Here is a 15715-nt window from a genome sequence, read left to right on the forward strand (position 1 = left end):
GGCAGGCAGTGACTAGTGGGTCAGTGCTGGGACCCCAGCTATTCACAATGTATATTAATGATTTAGATGAGGGAACTAAATGTAATATCTCCAAATTTGCAGATGACACAATGCTGGGTGGGAGGGCGAGCTGTGAGGAAGATGCAGAGATGCTTCAGTGTGATTTGGACAAGCTGAGTGGGTGGGTAAATGCATGGTAGATGCAGTATAATGTGGATAAATGTGAGGTTATCCACTTTGGTAGCAAAAACAGGAAGGCAGATTATTTGCATGGCTATAAATTGAGAGAGGGGAGTGTGCAACGAGACCTGGATGTCCTCGTACACCAGTCGCTGAAGGTAAGCATGCAGGTGCAGCAGGCGGTAAAGAAGGCAAATGGTACGATGGCCTTCATAGCCAGAGGATTCGAGTACAGGAGCAGGGATGTCTTGCTGCAATTGTACAGGGCCTTGGCGAGACCACACCTGGAATATTGTGTGCAGTTTTGGTCTCCTTATCTGAGGAACAATGTTCTTGCTATAGTGGGGAGTGCAGTGAAGGTTTACCAGGCTGATTCCTGGGATGGCAGGGCTGACATATGAGGAAAGATTGAGTCGGTTAGGATTATATTCACTGGAGTTCAGAAGAATGAGGGTGGATCTCATAGAAACCTATAAAATTTTAACATGACTAGACAGGGTAGATGCAGGAAGGATGTTCCCGATGGTGGGGGAGTTTAGAACCAGGGGACACAGTCTGAGGATACGGGGTAGGCCATTTAGGACTGAGATGAGGGGAAATTTCTTCACCCAGAGAGAGGTGAGCCTGTGGAATTCGCTACCACAGAAAGTAACTGAGGCCAAAACGTTGTGTGTTTTCAAGAAAGGGTTAGATATAGCTCTTGGGGCAAAAGGGATCAAAGGGTATGGAGAGAAAGCTGAAGCAGGCTATTGAGTTGGATGATCAGCCATGATCATAATGAATGGTGGAGCAGGCTCAAAGAGCCAAATGGCCTACTCCTGCTCCTAGTTTCTATGTTTCTATGAGTATCCAAACAGGCACTCCATTCCGACAATACTCAAACCCTCACCCAAACAACGGTCACCCAACACCGACAATGTTAACACCCCTCCCGATAATGCTCGCACCCTCTGCAACCCCACCTCCCAGCAAAGTTCATTTCCTCCTCCTCCCAGCAACGTTCACTTCCCCCTCCTCCCAGCAACGTTCACTTCCCCCTCCTCCCAGCAACGTTCACTTCCCCCTCCTCCCAGCAACGTTCACTTCCCCCTCCTCCCAGCAACGTTCACTTCCCCCTCCTCCCAGCAACGTTCACTTCCCCCTCCTCCCAGCAACGTTCACTTCCCCCTCCTCCCAGCAACGTTCACTTCCCCCTCCTCCCAGCAACGTTCACTTCCCCCTCCTCCCAGCAACGTTCACTTCCCCCTCCTCCCAGCAACGTTCACTTCCCCCTCCTCCCAGCAACGTTCACTTCCCCCTCCTCCCAGCAACGTTCACTTCCCCCTCCTCCCAGCAACGTTCACTTCCCCCTCACCGGGAAACGTTCACATCTCCGTCCCATGCTCACCCACTCCCGCGCCTCATCTACTGATTCACCTTCTGGAATCCCTAGTTCCTGTTCTGATGATATTGAAAGAGTCAGCAATGTTGAGGGGTGTGTGCGGTTTGAACAATTTCATGAGGAGAGGGTGAACATTGTCAGGAGTGTGAACACTCTCCAGGGGGCGGACGAGGGGTGAAGCAAACGTTCCCTTGGGGAGGGGGGAGGGTGGGTGAGGGGCGGGGCGAACGCTCTCCAGGTGGGCCAATGGGCAGGGGAGCGAACGCTTTTGGGATGAGGGCAGCGGGGGGGGGGGGAGGGGACGCTCTCGGGGTGAGAGGGGGGGGGGGCGAACGCTCTCGGGGTGAGAGGGGGGGTGCAAACGCTCTCGGGGTGAGAGAGGGGGGATAAACGCTCTCGGGGTGAGAGAGGGGGGGCGAACGCTCTCGGGGTGAGGGGGGGAACACTCTCGGAGTGAGGGGGGGCGAACGCTCTCGGAGTGAGGGGGGGCAAACGCTCTCGGGATGAGAGGGGGGGGCGAACGCTCTCGGAGTGAGGGGGGGGCGAACGCTCTCGGGGTGAGGGGGGGCGAACGCTCTCGGGGTGAGGCGAACGCTCTCGGGGTGAGGGGGGGCGAACACTCTCGGGGTGAGGGGGGGCGAACACTCTCGGGGTGAGGGGGGGCGAACACTCTCGGGGTGAGGGGGGGCGAACACTCTCGGGGTGAGGGGGGGCGAACACTCTCGGGGTGAGGGGGGGCGAACACTCTCGGGGTGAGGGGGGGCGAACACTCTCGGGGTGAGGGGGGGCGAACACTCTCGGGGTGAGGGGGGGCGAACACTCTCGGGGTGAGGGGGGGCGAACACTCTCGGGGTGAGGGGGGGCGAACACTCTCGGGGTGAGGGGGGGCGAACACTCTCGGGGTGAGGGGGGGCGAACACTCTCGGGGTGAGGGGGGGCGAACACTCTCGGGGTGAGGGGGGGCGAACACTCTCGGGGTGAGGGGGGGCGAACACTCTCGGGGTGAGGGGGGGCGAACACTCTCGGGGTGAGGGGGGGCGAACACTCTCGGGGGGAGGGGGGGCCAACACTCTCGGGGTGAGGGGGGGCGAACACTCTCGGGGTGAGGGGGGGCGAACACTCTCGGGGTGAGGGGGGGCGAACACTCTCGGGGTGAGGGGGGGCGAACACTCTCGGGGTGAGGGGGGGCGAACACTCTCGGGGTGAGGGGGGGCGAACACTCTCGGGATGAGGGGGGGCGAACACTCTCGGGGTGAGGGGGGCGAACACTCTCGGGGTGAGGGGGGGCGAACACTCTCGGGGTGAGGGGGGGCGAACACTCTCGGGGTGAGGGGGGGCGAAACTCTCGGGGTGAGGGGGGGCGAACACTCTCGGGGTGAGGGGGGGCGAACACTCTCGGGGTGAGGGGGGGGCGAACACTCTCGGGGTGAGGGGGGGCGAACACTCTCGGGGTGAGGGGGGGCGAACACTCTCGGGGTGAGGGGGGGGCGAACACTCTCGGGGTGAGGGGGGGCGAACACTCTCGGGGTGAGGGGGGGCGAACACTCTCGGGGTGAGGGGGGGCGAACACTCTCGGGGTGAGGGGGGGCGAACACTCTCGGGGTGAGGGGGGCGAACACTCTCGGGGTGAGGGGGGGCGAACACTCTCGGGGTGAGGGGGGCGAACACTCTCGGGGTGAGGGGGGCGAACACTCTCGGGGTGAGGGGGGCGAACACTCTCGGGGTGAGGGGGGGCGAACACTCTCGGGGTGAGGGGGGGCGAACACTCTCGGGGTGAGGGGGGGCGAACACTCTCGGGGTGAGGGGGGGCGAACACTCTCGGGGTGAGGGGGGGCGAACACTCTCGGGGTGAGGGGGGGCGAACACTCTCGGGGTGAGGGGGGGCGAACACTCTCGGGGTGAGAGGGGGGAGGAACGCTCTCGGGGTGAGGGGGGGCGAACGCTCTCGGGGTGAGAGGGGGGGGAGGAACGCTCTCGGGGTGAGAGAGGGGGGGAGGAACGCTCTCGGGGTGAGAGAGGGGGGAGGAACGCTCTCGGGGTGAGAGAGGGGGGAGGAACGCTCTCGGGGTGAGGAGGGGAACACTCTCGGAGTGAGGGGAGCGAACATTCTTGGGATGGGGGGGGGGCGATCGCTCTCGGAGTGGGGGAGGGGGCGAACGCTCTCGGGGTGAGGGGGGGGGCGAACGCTCTCGGGGTGAGGGGGGGGCAAACGCTCTCGGGGTGAGGTGGGGGCGAACGCTCTCGGGGTGAGGGGGGGGGCGAAGGATGTCGGGGTGAGAGTGGGGGCAAAGGATGTCAGGGTGAGAGAGGAGGGGGCGAACGCTCCCTGGGGTGAAAGCAAGGGCGAAGGATGCCGGGGTGAGAGAGGGGGCGAACGATGTCGGGGTGAGAGAGGGGGCGAACACCATCAGGGTGAGCGAGGGGGTGAACACTGTAGGGGGTAAGAGAGATGGGTGAACACTGTAGGGGGTAAGAGAGGTGGGTGAACACTGTAGGGGGTAAGAGAGGTGGGTGAACACTGTAGGGGGTAAGAGAGGTGGGTGAACACTGTAGGGGGTAAGGGAGGTGGGTGAACACTGTAGGGGGTAAGAGAGGTGGGTGAACACTGTAGGGGGTAAGAGAGGTGGGTGTACACTGTAGGGGGTAAGAGAGGTGGGTGAACACTGTAGGGGGTAAGAGAGGTGGGTGAACACTGTAGGGGGTAAGAGAGGTGGGTGAACACTGTCACGCAGTAAACATTGTCAGCGGTAAGGGAGGGGGAGCTGAACACTGTCAAGAAATGAGGAAGGGGGGTGAACTGCCAGGGGGTTTTTGGGGGGGTGTGGGGGCTGAACATTGTTGGGGTTGAGCGGGGGAGTCAACCATATCAGGGACTGAACACTGTTGGGGAGGGGGTGTGTGAGGGAGGCGGGTGACCACTGTTGTGGGGTGAGGGGGTGCTGTACACGTCAGGGGGTGAGGATGGGGTTGACCTGTGTCAGGGGGTGAGGGGGAAGGGGGTGCCACTGTTATGGTGGGAGGGGTGCCCCAGGGAGAGAGAGGCAGGGTGACCACTGTCAAGGGATGAAGGGGGAGGTGAACACTGTCAACATGGTAAGGAAGATGGCTAGCACTATCAGGGGAGGGGAGGATAGGGAGGGGGTGAACACTGTCGAGGGTTGAGGGAGGGGAGTGAACACTGTCGGTAGGTGAAAGAGAGTGAACTCTGTCGAGGATGTGAGGGCGGGGCTTTAGCAATCTAAATGGGCGGGGGAGATTGTGCATTGTGGGGGTTGACAGTTCAACTTAAAACACTGCAAGTTAATGAACTGAAGCCAGGCTTTAAGGAGTGTGTCTTCAGTTCATGATGAGAAAAGGAGGTGTGGCTGAACTGGAATTGCTCTCAACAATTTGCCTCCCAACTCTGTTTGTCCCTGCATCCCTGCTGGAACCAGCATCAAAAGGTGCAAAGGCTCCAACATAAAATGGTAAGTGGGCAGATTAAATCGCAGTCAGCATCAGATGCACCCACTTCAACACTGACTGCAAGATATGGGCCCAAGTCTTCTCTGAAGCAAAACTTGCTTCATGTGCTATATGTGCTATAAAACATACATTGTGTCTCGAGATGTGCAAGATGAGGGAGCAATAGCTCTCTCTTATTTAAAGCAGAATGCACCAAAAGGCCTTGAACAATTTTCTTATTTAATCCAGTCATACCATTTCCTTCAGGCTAAATCTGACATTTGGATTTATTTACAAGTAAGAAAATAGATAAATTAGCTGCTGTGTTTACCTAAATAAATCCACTGGCTATATTTCAAAAATAAATTTATTTATTTTAACCTTCTTTGGGAAGTCTTGAGGATATAAAATACATGATATAAATGCAAGTTTATTCTATCTAGAATTACACAGGAGAAAGACATAAAAATTACTGGTGGCACAAGTATTTGGAAAATAATAAAAGGGGAAAAACTCTCAGAGACCATCAACTGCAAAATGTGATTCACAGGTGCATGTAATTCCATCAGTCCATGGAGTAAGCATCAATTCCGGAAGTGAAGGTGCTAAGGAAAGTCTGCAGTATTATATTTCAAAAGCCTCCAAATAGCTATCAATCGAGATCAAAGGCACAAAGTTAATGGACGTTTGTATTTCATGCTGAGACACTGCTGTCTACTCGGGACCTGTTAATGCTTTAAACAATGTATATTTTTGATCTTCTACGAAGAAAGAAGTTCCCTTGCAAGTTTAGCCAGTTAAAATGCAAATTCACAAATGCAAATCATCTACAAATGTTCATATTATTTTTAAATGCTTGACAGCAACCAGATTGTTTCTATGTCTGACTTGTCTACAAATAGCCACAGTCCTTTAAAGAACTGATCATTTTAACACCTAAAGCCAAGCTTCTGCATCTTGGCAAATCTACAGGCCAGAAAAACTGCCTGCAACTTTTCGAAATTGATGAGAAAAAATAGCCACCTTTTGAACGCTAGTCTTTTACGCTAACATCTTTAGTGATTATGTCTCCAAAATAATCGCACCTTTAAATTAGATAGCCATGCATCAATGTACAAATTCCAGAATAGCCTGAGACAGATCTCAATTCATCATCCTAATTCACTAAAATCAAGCAATGTGAGAAAACTCCCAAGAACATATTAAATATAAAAACTATTTAGACAGCGAGCATGGGATTCCTCTTCTTGTCCACATACCTATAATCCAAAACGTTAGATATTGTATCTAAAACGCTTTGGAATGTCTGAGAAATGCGATCAGGTGCAGCACAATCAAAATCTTATTTTCCTTGCTTTTATCAGATAGAAGTCTTCAGATCATGTCGGTCAATTTCCATATGTGTAACATCGTCCATTTCCGCCTCTGCCTCAGCCTATCTGCTGCTGAAACCCTCATCCTTTGAAGAAACCTTAATGCATTTGTTACCCCTAGAATTGACTATTCCAATGCACTCCTGGCCAGCCTCCCACACTCTACTCCCCATAAACTTCACCTCATCCAAATCTCTGCTGCCTATATCCTAAACTGCACCTAGTCCTGTTCATCTATCACCTCCTATAGTCCTACAATCCTCCAAGATATCTGTGCTCATCTAATTCAGGCCTCTTGAGGATCCCAGATTTTAATCACGCCACCACTGGTGGTCATGTCTTCAACTGCCAAAGCCCTGAGCTCTGGACATCTCTTCCTAAATGTCTCCGCCTCCCTCTCCTCCTTTAAGTTGTGCTTTAAAACCTACCTCTTTGACCAAGCTTTTGACCAGCTGAGCTAAGATCTCATCTGGCTCATGGTCAAATATTCGTTAATAAGTGCTTTGGGATGTTTTATGTTAAAGACGTTTGATAAATGCAACCGGTTGATGAAATCGCAGTTCTTCACATTTAATTAAAATTGATGGAATGGTACAAGTAAAAATAAATCTAATTTTTATACTCCAGTATGGGAAAATTATTAGAACAGTTACATTAATCTTTACCTGCAAGGAAGATTGGTTTCCTGCCAAATCGGTCAGACAAGGGCCCAAACAAGACGTTACCAATGAGCAATCCTACGAAGAATAAGGATCCAGCCAAGTTCACTTTGTACGCTTCCTGTCTGATTAAATACCACTATTGATATATAAAAAGAGTTGCAAGTTATTCTTCTTGAAAGAAAATGATGCATCAGCAATTCCAATTGTTCTCCAAAAGGGATTGTAATTGGGGAGGGGGGGGGGGCGGGCGCGTTGGTTAGGGAACGAAACATTCACGAAACAATATGCAGGGAACAGGAGCCTATATCAGTAGAAATGTAAAATTACCATAAAAATTCTACAACATGCCACTGAGAAGGGTGGTTGTGTTAGGTACACTCGGACAGCCCCATGCACCCGAAACAAAAACAAAAATACCTGGAAAAACTCAGCAGGTCCGGCAGCATCTGCGGAGAGGAACACAGTTAACGTTTCGAGTCCGTATGACTCTTCAACAGAACTAAGTAAAAATAGAAAAGAGGTGAAATATAAGTTGGCTTAAGGGGGGGGGTGGAGGGAGAGGGTAGAGCTGGATAGAGGGCCAGTGATAGGTGGAGATAACCAAAATATGTCACAGCCAAAAGGGCAAAGAGGCGTTGAAGGTGGTGATATGATCTAAGGAATGTGCTAATTAAGGGTAGAAAGCAGGACAAGCAAGGTACAGATAGCCCTAGTGGGGGTGGGGGGAAGGAATCGAAAAAGGCTAAAAGGTAGAGATAAAACAATGGATGGAAATACATTTTAAAATAATGGAAATAGGTGGGAAAAGAAAAATCTATGTAAATTATTGGAAAAAAAGGGGGGGGGTCGGAAAGGGGGTGGGGATGGAGGAGAGAGTTCATGATCTAAAATTGTTGAACTCAATATTCAGTCCGGAAGGCTGTAAAGGGCCTAGTCGGAAGATGAGGTGCTATTCCTCCAGTTTGCGTTGAGCTTCACTGGAACAATGCAGCAGGCCAAGGACGGACATGTGGGCATGAGAGCAGGGTAGAGTGTTGAAATGGCAAGCGACAGGGAGGTCTGGGTAATGCTTGCGGACAGACCAAAGGTGTTCTGCAAAGCGGTCACCCAGTCTGCGTTTGGTCTCTCCAATGTAGAGAAAACCGCATTGGGAGCAACGAATGCAATAGGCTAAATTGAGGGAAGTGCAAGTGAAATTCTGCTTCATTTGAAAGGACTGTTTGGGCCCTTGGACGGTGAGGAGAGGGGAAGTAAAGGGTAAGGTGTTGCACCTTCTGCGGTTGCATGAGAAGGTGCCATGGGAGGGAGTTGAGGTGTATGGGGTGATGGAGGAGTGGACCAGGGTGTCCCGGAGGGAACAATCCCTGCGGAATGCCACCTGGGGGGTGAAGGAAAGATGTGTTTGGTGGTGGCATCATGCTGGAGTTGGCAGAAATGGCGCAGGATGACCCTTTGAATGCGGAGGCTGGTGGGGTGATAAGTGAGGACAAGGGGGACCCTATCATGTTTCTGGGAGGGAGAGGAAGGTGTGAGGGTGGATGCGCGGGAGATGGGCCGGACAAGGTTGAGGGCCCTGTCAACCACCGTGGGTGGAAAACCTCGGTTAAGGAAGAAGGAAGACATGTCAGAGGAACTGTTTTTGAAAGTGGCATCATCAGAACAGATGCGACGGAGGTGAAGGAACTGAGAGAATGGGATGGAGTCCTTACAGGAAGCGGGGTGTGAGGAGCTGTAGTCAAGATAGCTGTGGGAGTCGGTAGGCTTGTAATGGATATTGGTTGACAGTCTATCACAGAAATTGAGACAGAGAGGTCAAGGAAGGGAAGAGAAGTGTCAGAGATGGACCATGTGAAAATGATGGAGGGGTGGAAATTGGAAGCAAAATTAATAAATTTTTTCAGATCCAGACAAGAGTATGAAGCAGCACCGAAGCAATCATCGATGTACCGGAGAAAGAGTTGTGGGAGGGGGCCGGAGTAGGACTGGAACAACGAATGTTCCACATACCCCATAAAGAGACAGGCATAACTAGGGCCCATGCGGGTACCCATAGCCACACCTTTCATTTGGAGGAAGTGAGAGGAGTTTAAGGAGATATTGTTCAGTGTGAGAACAAGTTCAGCCAGACGGAGGAGAGTAGTGGTGGATGGGGATTGTTCAGGCCTCTGTTTGAGGAAGAAGCGGAGAGCCATCAGACCATCCCGGTGGGGGATGGAGGTGTAGAGGGATTGGACATCCATGGTGAAGAGGAGGTGGTTGGGGCCAGGGAACTGGAAATTGTTATGATGTAGGGTGTCAGAGGAATCACAGATGTAGGTGGGAAGGGACTGGACAAGGGGAGAGAGAATGGAGTCAAGATAGCAAGAAATGAGTTCCGTGGGGCAGGAACAGGCTGACACGATCGGTCTGCCGGGACAGTCCTGTTTGTGGATTTTGGGTAGGAGGTAGAAGCGGGCCGTCCGAGGTTGGGAGACTATGAGATTGGAAGCTGTGGAAGGAAGATCTCCAGAGGAGATGAGGTCAGTAACAATCCTGGAAACAATGGCTTGATGTTCAGTGGTGGTCCAGGGGGAGGTAGGAGGAAGTGTCTGCGAGTTGACACTCAGCCTCTGCGAGGTAGAGGTCATGCACCCACTTCTGTCTGCAGGAAGCCCGAAACATTTAGAGAGTTGGGGTGCATTTGTGTTGACTCAGCCACTTTTGGGTGTCAAATGGGAAGTCCACTGCAGCTCACACATTCAACACCACTCCAACCTTGGTGCCACAAAAGTATATGCAACAGTGTAAAGAGCAACACCACACTATTGTATGCCATAAGATAACTGAGTACATACCACAAAGTGCAGGAACACACAGCAGCTTTTACTGACTGAACTTTTACCTGCTCAGGTCTGCACAGCCTGGAGCTACTGGACAAACATCAATACCACCACTGGCCTTCAGCAATAGGCGTGTTTAATTATTCTTTAGGAAAGTAGGGACATGAGCAGCCATTCAGCCTCAAGAGCACAGTCTTTCAGTTAGATTATGGCTGATCTGCATCTCAACTTCTGTTGCCTGCTTTGGCACTATATCCTTCAATGCCCTTAAGTAACAAAAAATCTATTCAATCTTGAAAGTTCTAATTGTCACAGCCTTTTGGAAAATGGAGTTCCAGATTTCCATCACCGTTTCTGTGATAAGATGCTTTGCTAATTTTAAGATTGTGGAGTCCCCCATTAGAGGAAATAGTACCTGCATCTACCCTATCAAATCTTAGAAACTTAAGCTCCTGAATCAGAACACTGCTCTGAAGAAGGGTCATACAGACTTGAAATGTTTCTCTCTCCACAGATGCTGTCAGGCCTGCTGAGGTTTCCCAGCATTTTCTGTTTTTATTTCAGGTATCCAACATCCACAGTATTTTGCTTTTATCCTTTAATCTTCTATGCTCAAGGAAATACAACCATCCCATGCAATTTCCTCATAATTTAACCCTCTGCGCTCCATTTCATTCTGGATGCACCCTCTCCAAGGCTAATATCTCCCAGAGCTGAACACTACTCTAAATGCAGTCTAACCAGAGGCTCATACAAGTGAGGTATCACTTGCCCACTGGGTAAAAGCTTCAAAATTAGTATTAAAACTTGGGCCTGATGATGCTGCCTTGACCAACATTCAGTCAAGCTACAAAACAACTGCACCTCACAGCTGTAAGTCTCATATCCTGCATACCAGTATGCGGAATGAAACCGCCTGTGTACGAGGACACCCAGACCTCTCTGAACCACGGCCTTCTGCAGTCTCTCCATTTATTATTTTTATCATTGTTTCCACTAAAGTGAACCTCACATTTTCCCAAATTATACTCCATCTGCCAAAATTTTTACACATTCACATAACCTATCCCTTTTTTTTATTCATTCATGCAATGTGGGCATCACTGGCTAGACCAGCATTTATTGCTCACCTCCAATTGCCCTTGACAAGGTAGTGGTGAGCTGCCTTCTAGAACCACAGAAGTCCATGTGGTGTAGGTGCACCCACAGTTCTGTTAGGGAGGGAGTTCCAGGATTTTGACTCATCGACAATGAAGGAACTGCGATATATTTCCAAGTCAGGACGGTATGTGGCTTGGAGGGAAACCTCCAGGTGGTGGTGTTCCCATCCATCTGCTGCCCTTGTTCTTCTAGGTGGTAGGGATCACGGGTTTGGAACGTGCTGTCAATGGAGTCTTGATAAGTTGCTGCAATGCATCTTGTAGATAATGCACACCACTGACACTGTGCATCTGTGGTGGAGGGAGTGAATGTTGAAGGTGGTTTATAGGGTGCTAATCAAGCGGGCTGGTTTGTCTCAGATGATGTCAAGCTTCTTGAGTGTTGTTGGAGCTGTACTCATCCAGGCAAATGGAGAGTATTCCATCACACTCCTGACTTGCGCCTTGGAGGCGGTGGACAGACTTTGGGGAATCAGGAGGTGAGTTACTCACTGCAGGATTCCCAGCCTCTGACCTGCTCTTGTAGCCACAGTATTTATATGGTTGGTCCAGTTCAGCTTCTGGTCAATGGTAACGCCAAGATATTAATAGTGGGGGATTCAGTGACAGTAATGCCATTGAATGTCAAGGAGAGTTGTTTGGATTCACTCTTGTTGGAGATAGTCACTGCCTGGCACTATGTGGCGCGAATGTTAATCTCCACTTATCAACCCAAGCCTAGATATTGTCCAGGTCTTGCTGCATATGGACATGGACTGCTTCAGTATCTAAGGGGTCACAAATGCTGAACATTGTGCAATTATCAGGGAATATCCTTACTTCTGATCTCATCATTGATGAAGCAGCTAAAGATTTTTGGGCCTAGGACACTACCCTGAGGAACTCCTGCAGTGATGTCCTGGGACTGAGATGATTGCCCTCCAACAACAACCATCTTCCTTTCTGCTAGGATAAAAGCAAAATGCTGCGGATGCTGAAAATCTGAAACAAAAACAGATAATGCTGGAAAAACTCAGCAAGTCTGACAGCATCTGTGGAGAGAGAAACAGAGTTGACGTTTCGAGTCCATATGACTCTTCTTCAGAGCTACAGCTCTTCTTCAGCTCTGAAGAGTCATACGGACTCGCAACGTCAACTCTGTTTTTCTCTCCACAGATGCTGTCAGACCTGCTGAGTTTTTCTAGCATTTTCTGTTTTTGTTCCTTTCTGCTAGGAGAGTTTCCCCCCTGATTCCCATTAACTCCCATTTTGCTGGGGCTCCTTGATGCCATAATCAGTCAAATGCTGCCTGGATGTCAAGGCCTGTCACTCTCATCTCACCTCCTGACTTTAGTTCTTTTGTCCATGTTTGGACCAAGGCTGTAATGAAGTCAGGAGCTGAGTGACCCTGGCGGAACCCATATATCCTACATTGCTTTTCAGAGTTTTTGTATCCACCTCACAACTTGCTTTACTACTTTGTATCATCAGCACTGGATTCGTTACTACGAGATTATTAGAATCCTATCTTTCAAGGCAATATTTTCTTTTAAAATATGGAAAGACATTTCATTATTTGGACACTTGAATCTTTTTTTTACAAAAAGGTTATAAGTTCACCTTTGGACTGGGAGCAAGGATGCCTTTTCCACAAAATCACCTGACCAGCATAGTACTTGTTTGGGGAGAGTGGCTGATTGTTTGCACTGCAATTAATTTAGTTGATGGGAAAAAAACTGGTTTAAAGGCAAAGGCTAGTAATTTACTGGAAATCACATGACAGAAATGAGCTTTAAGTTTTGAACTTGTTTTTTGAATTCACTTTGGGACTGAACTGAGAAAGGGAAAAGCTGCCCAGCTCTCACTGATTTGCCTTGCCTAAAATTGTGTGATGTTCTGCATCCAGCTAAGGATCAGCATCTCAGTGGAACTTGTCTATCTTTGGAAACCCAAGAGGCTGAGACAAGGAGGCTCTATCCGGCTTTATTTTCCTCCACGCCAAAGCTCTGTTGGTGAGAACTCCAGGCCTCTACTGAGGCTAACAATCCATCTTCACACGAGGGTGCTCCAGATCGACAACGTCGAAACCCTGCGAGCTTTACACTTCAACTGCCCATCTCTGCAGATGCCCCCATGTGTTTGTCCTTTGTTTGTCTGTCTGTGTGTCTGCGTGCACACGCTTGCACGTGCGAGCTGCAAAATTTTAAAAGGGATAGATAGTTTTACTTCCAGATTACGATTGTGTGTTAACCAGTTCTTGCAACTTGTTTGGAAAAAATAAGCTTTGTTTTATAATAAATCAATCATTCTGAGTTTATTGAAAGAAACCTGGTTAAAGTCTCTTTTATTCTGGGTCTAACAGGAGCAAAGGTAGATAACTGGCCATTTTGGTGAGCGAATTAAACTTTTAAAATAATGGTGCAACCTGTGGAATAGTGGGGCTAGATAAACTGTGCACTCCTCCCATCCCAGTCGTAACAAGATCATTAATTAATCTTGTCTCACTACATATTACCAGATCTAAAACAGCCTTTTCCCTGGATGATTACAGAATGTATTGTTCTAAGAAACTGTCCCGAATACAATCTACGAACTTATTCTCCAGACTACACTTGCCAATTTGATTCATATAATCTATATGAAGGTTAAAATTACCCAAAATTATTGCAATTCCTTCCTTACAAGCCCCCATTATTTCTTGATTTATTTTCTGTCCAACATTGTAGCTACCATTAGATGCCTATAAACTACCCCCACCAATGATTTCTTTTCCTTTCTACTTCTTATCTTTACCCAAATTGATTCCACATCTGGATTTTCTGAGCCATGATCATTTCTCACTACTGTGCTGATCTTACTCTTTTTTAACAGAGCTGCCAGTACTGATCCCTGTGGCACTCCACTAGTTACAGTTTGTCAATTTGAAAATTACCCATTTATCCTGACTCTCTGTTTCTTGTTAGTTAGCCAATCCTCTATCCGTGCTAATATATCATCCCCAAAGCCATGAGCTCTTATCTGGTATAGTAACCTTTTATGTGGTACCTTATCAAATGCCTTTTGAAACCCAAATACACCACACCTACAGGTTCCTCTTTCTTTACCCTGCTCATTACATCCTCAAAGAATTCGAATACATTTCTCAACACGATTTCCCTCTCACAAAACTATGCTGACTCTACTTATGCATTATGTCCTTAGTGCTAAGTACTTCCTTAATTTGTTTTCTCAATGCCATATGTTAGGCTAACTGGCCTATAGTTTCCTGCTTTCTGTCTCCCTCCTTTCTTGAATAGAGGTACTACATTTGCGGTTTTCCAATCCGCTGGGACCTTTCCAGAATCTGGGAAGATTACAACCAATACAGCCACTTTCTCTGCAAGACCCTAGGATAAAGGCCATCAGGCCCAGGGGACTTGTCAGCCTTTAGTTCTCCTAGTGCTTTTTCTCTAATGATAGTGATTGTTTTAAGTTCCTCCTTCCTTTTTGCCCTCTTGATTTTCTATTATTCTTGGGATGCTTTTTATGTCTTCAACTATGAAGACAGATACAAATACTTCTTCAAAATCCCTGTTATTTTCTTGCTTCCCAATATTAATTCCCCAGTCTTGTTCGCCAAAGCACCAATATTTACTTTAGCTGCTCTGTTCCTTTGGGCTCTCACTGTCTGCTTTTATATTTCTTGCTAGTTTACTTTCATATTCTCATTTCTGTCTCTAAATTTTTCAAGTGATCCTTTGTTGGTTTATAAACATTCCCCAATGTCTATCCCCTCACTAATCTGTGCAGCAGCACACTCCATTTCTTTCAATTTGATACCATTCTTAATGTCCTTAGTTAGCCATGGAGCATGGTGCATTCTTCTCATAGAGCTTTTCTTTGTCAACGGAATATGCCTTTGCTCAGAGTTATGAAATATCTCCTTAAATGTCTGCAACTGCTCATCTAACATCTCACCCTTTAAACTATTTTCCCAGTCCACTGTAGCCAAATCTGCCTTCACACCTTTTGTAATTGCCTTTATTTAAGTTTATGACACTAGTTTCAGACCCAAGTTACTCATCTCAAACTGAATGTGAAATTCTAAAATGTTATGATCACTCTTACCTAGAGGATCCTTTACTATGAGATAATTAATTAATCCTGTCTCATTACACATTACCAGGTCTAAAACAGCCTATCCCCTAATTGGTTCCAGAACAGATTGTTCCAAGAAACTGTCCCAAACATACTTTATGAACTCATCCTCAAGGCTGCCTTTGCCAATTTGATTTGTCCAATCTATATGAAGATTAAAATCGCCACAATTACTGCCACTCCTTTCTTATGAGCCTCCATTATTTCTTGATTTATCTTACAGTGTAGTTAGGGTTAGACTATAAATCATTCCCACCAGTGACTTCTTTCCCTTGCTATCTCTTAGCTCCACCCAAAATAATTCTACATCTTGAACTTCCAAGCCAAGATCATTTCTCACGACTGTATTGATCACATCCTTTATTAACAGAGGACCAACCTCCTTTTCCTTCCTTCCTATCCTTCCAAAATGTCAAATACCCCTGGAGACACTGACTCCAAGCTATGGTTCAGCCCCAGAGTTCTGTTCGACATTGACACCTCTCCCAATCAGTTGGTCGTGGGTTCAAGCCCCACTTCACAGACTTGAACACAATCTAAATTGACAAACCCAGGACCGTACTGAGGCTATGTTACAATG

General features: G+C 48.5%; 1 protein-coding gene across 2 annotated transcripts in view; it reads right to left on the bottom strand.

The window, feature by feature from the left end:
• The window catches only part of slc22a15 (solute carrier family 22 member 15), a 79753-nt gene that overhangs the window by 46172 nt on the left and 17866 nt on the right, over positions 1-15715 (bottom strand). For both annotated transcript variants that reach the window (XM_078565868.1, XM_078565867.1), the window contains exon 3: positions 7044-7176. In XM_078565868.1, coding sequence (XP_078421994.1) covers positions 7044-7176 — 133 coding nt within the window. The remainder of the gene's footprint in view (positions 1-7043; positions 7177-15715) is intronic.

Source organism: Cetorhinus maximus, chromosome 20, assembly GCF_964194155.1.
Source record: "Cetorhinus maximus chromosome 20, sCetMax3.hap1.1, whole genome shotgun sequence".
In the NCBI taxonomy this organism is placed as follows: Eukaryota; Metazoa; Chordata; class Chondrichthyes; order Lamniformes; family Cetorhinidae; genus Cetorhinus; species Cetorhinus maximus.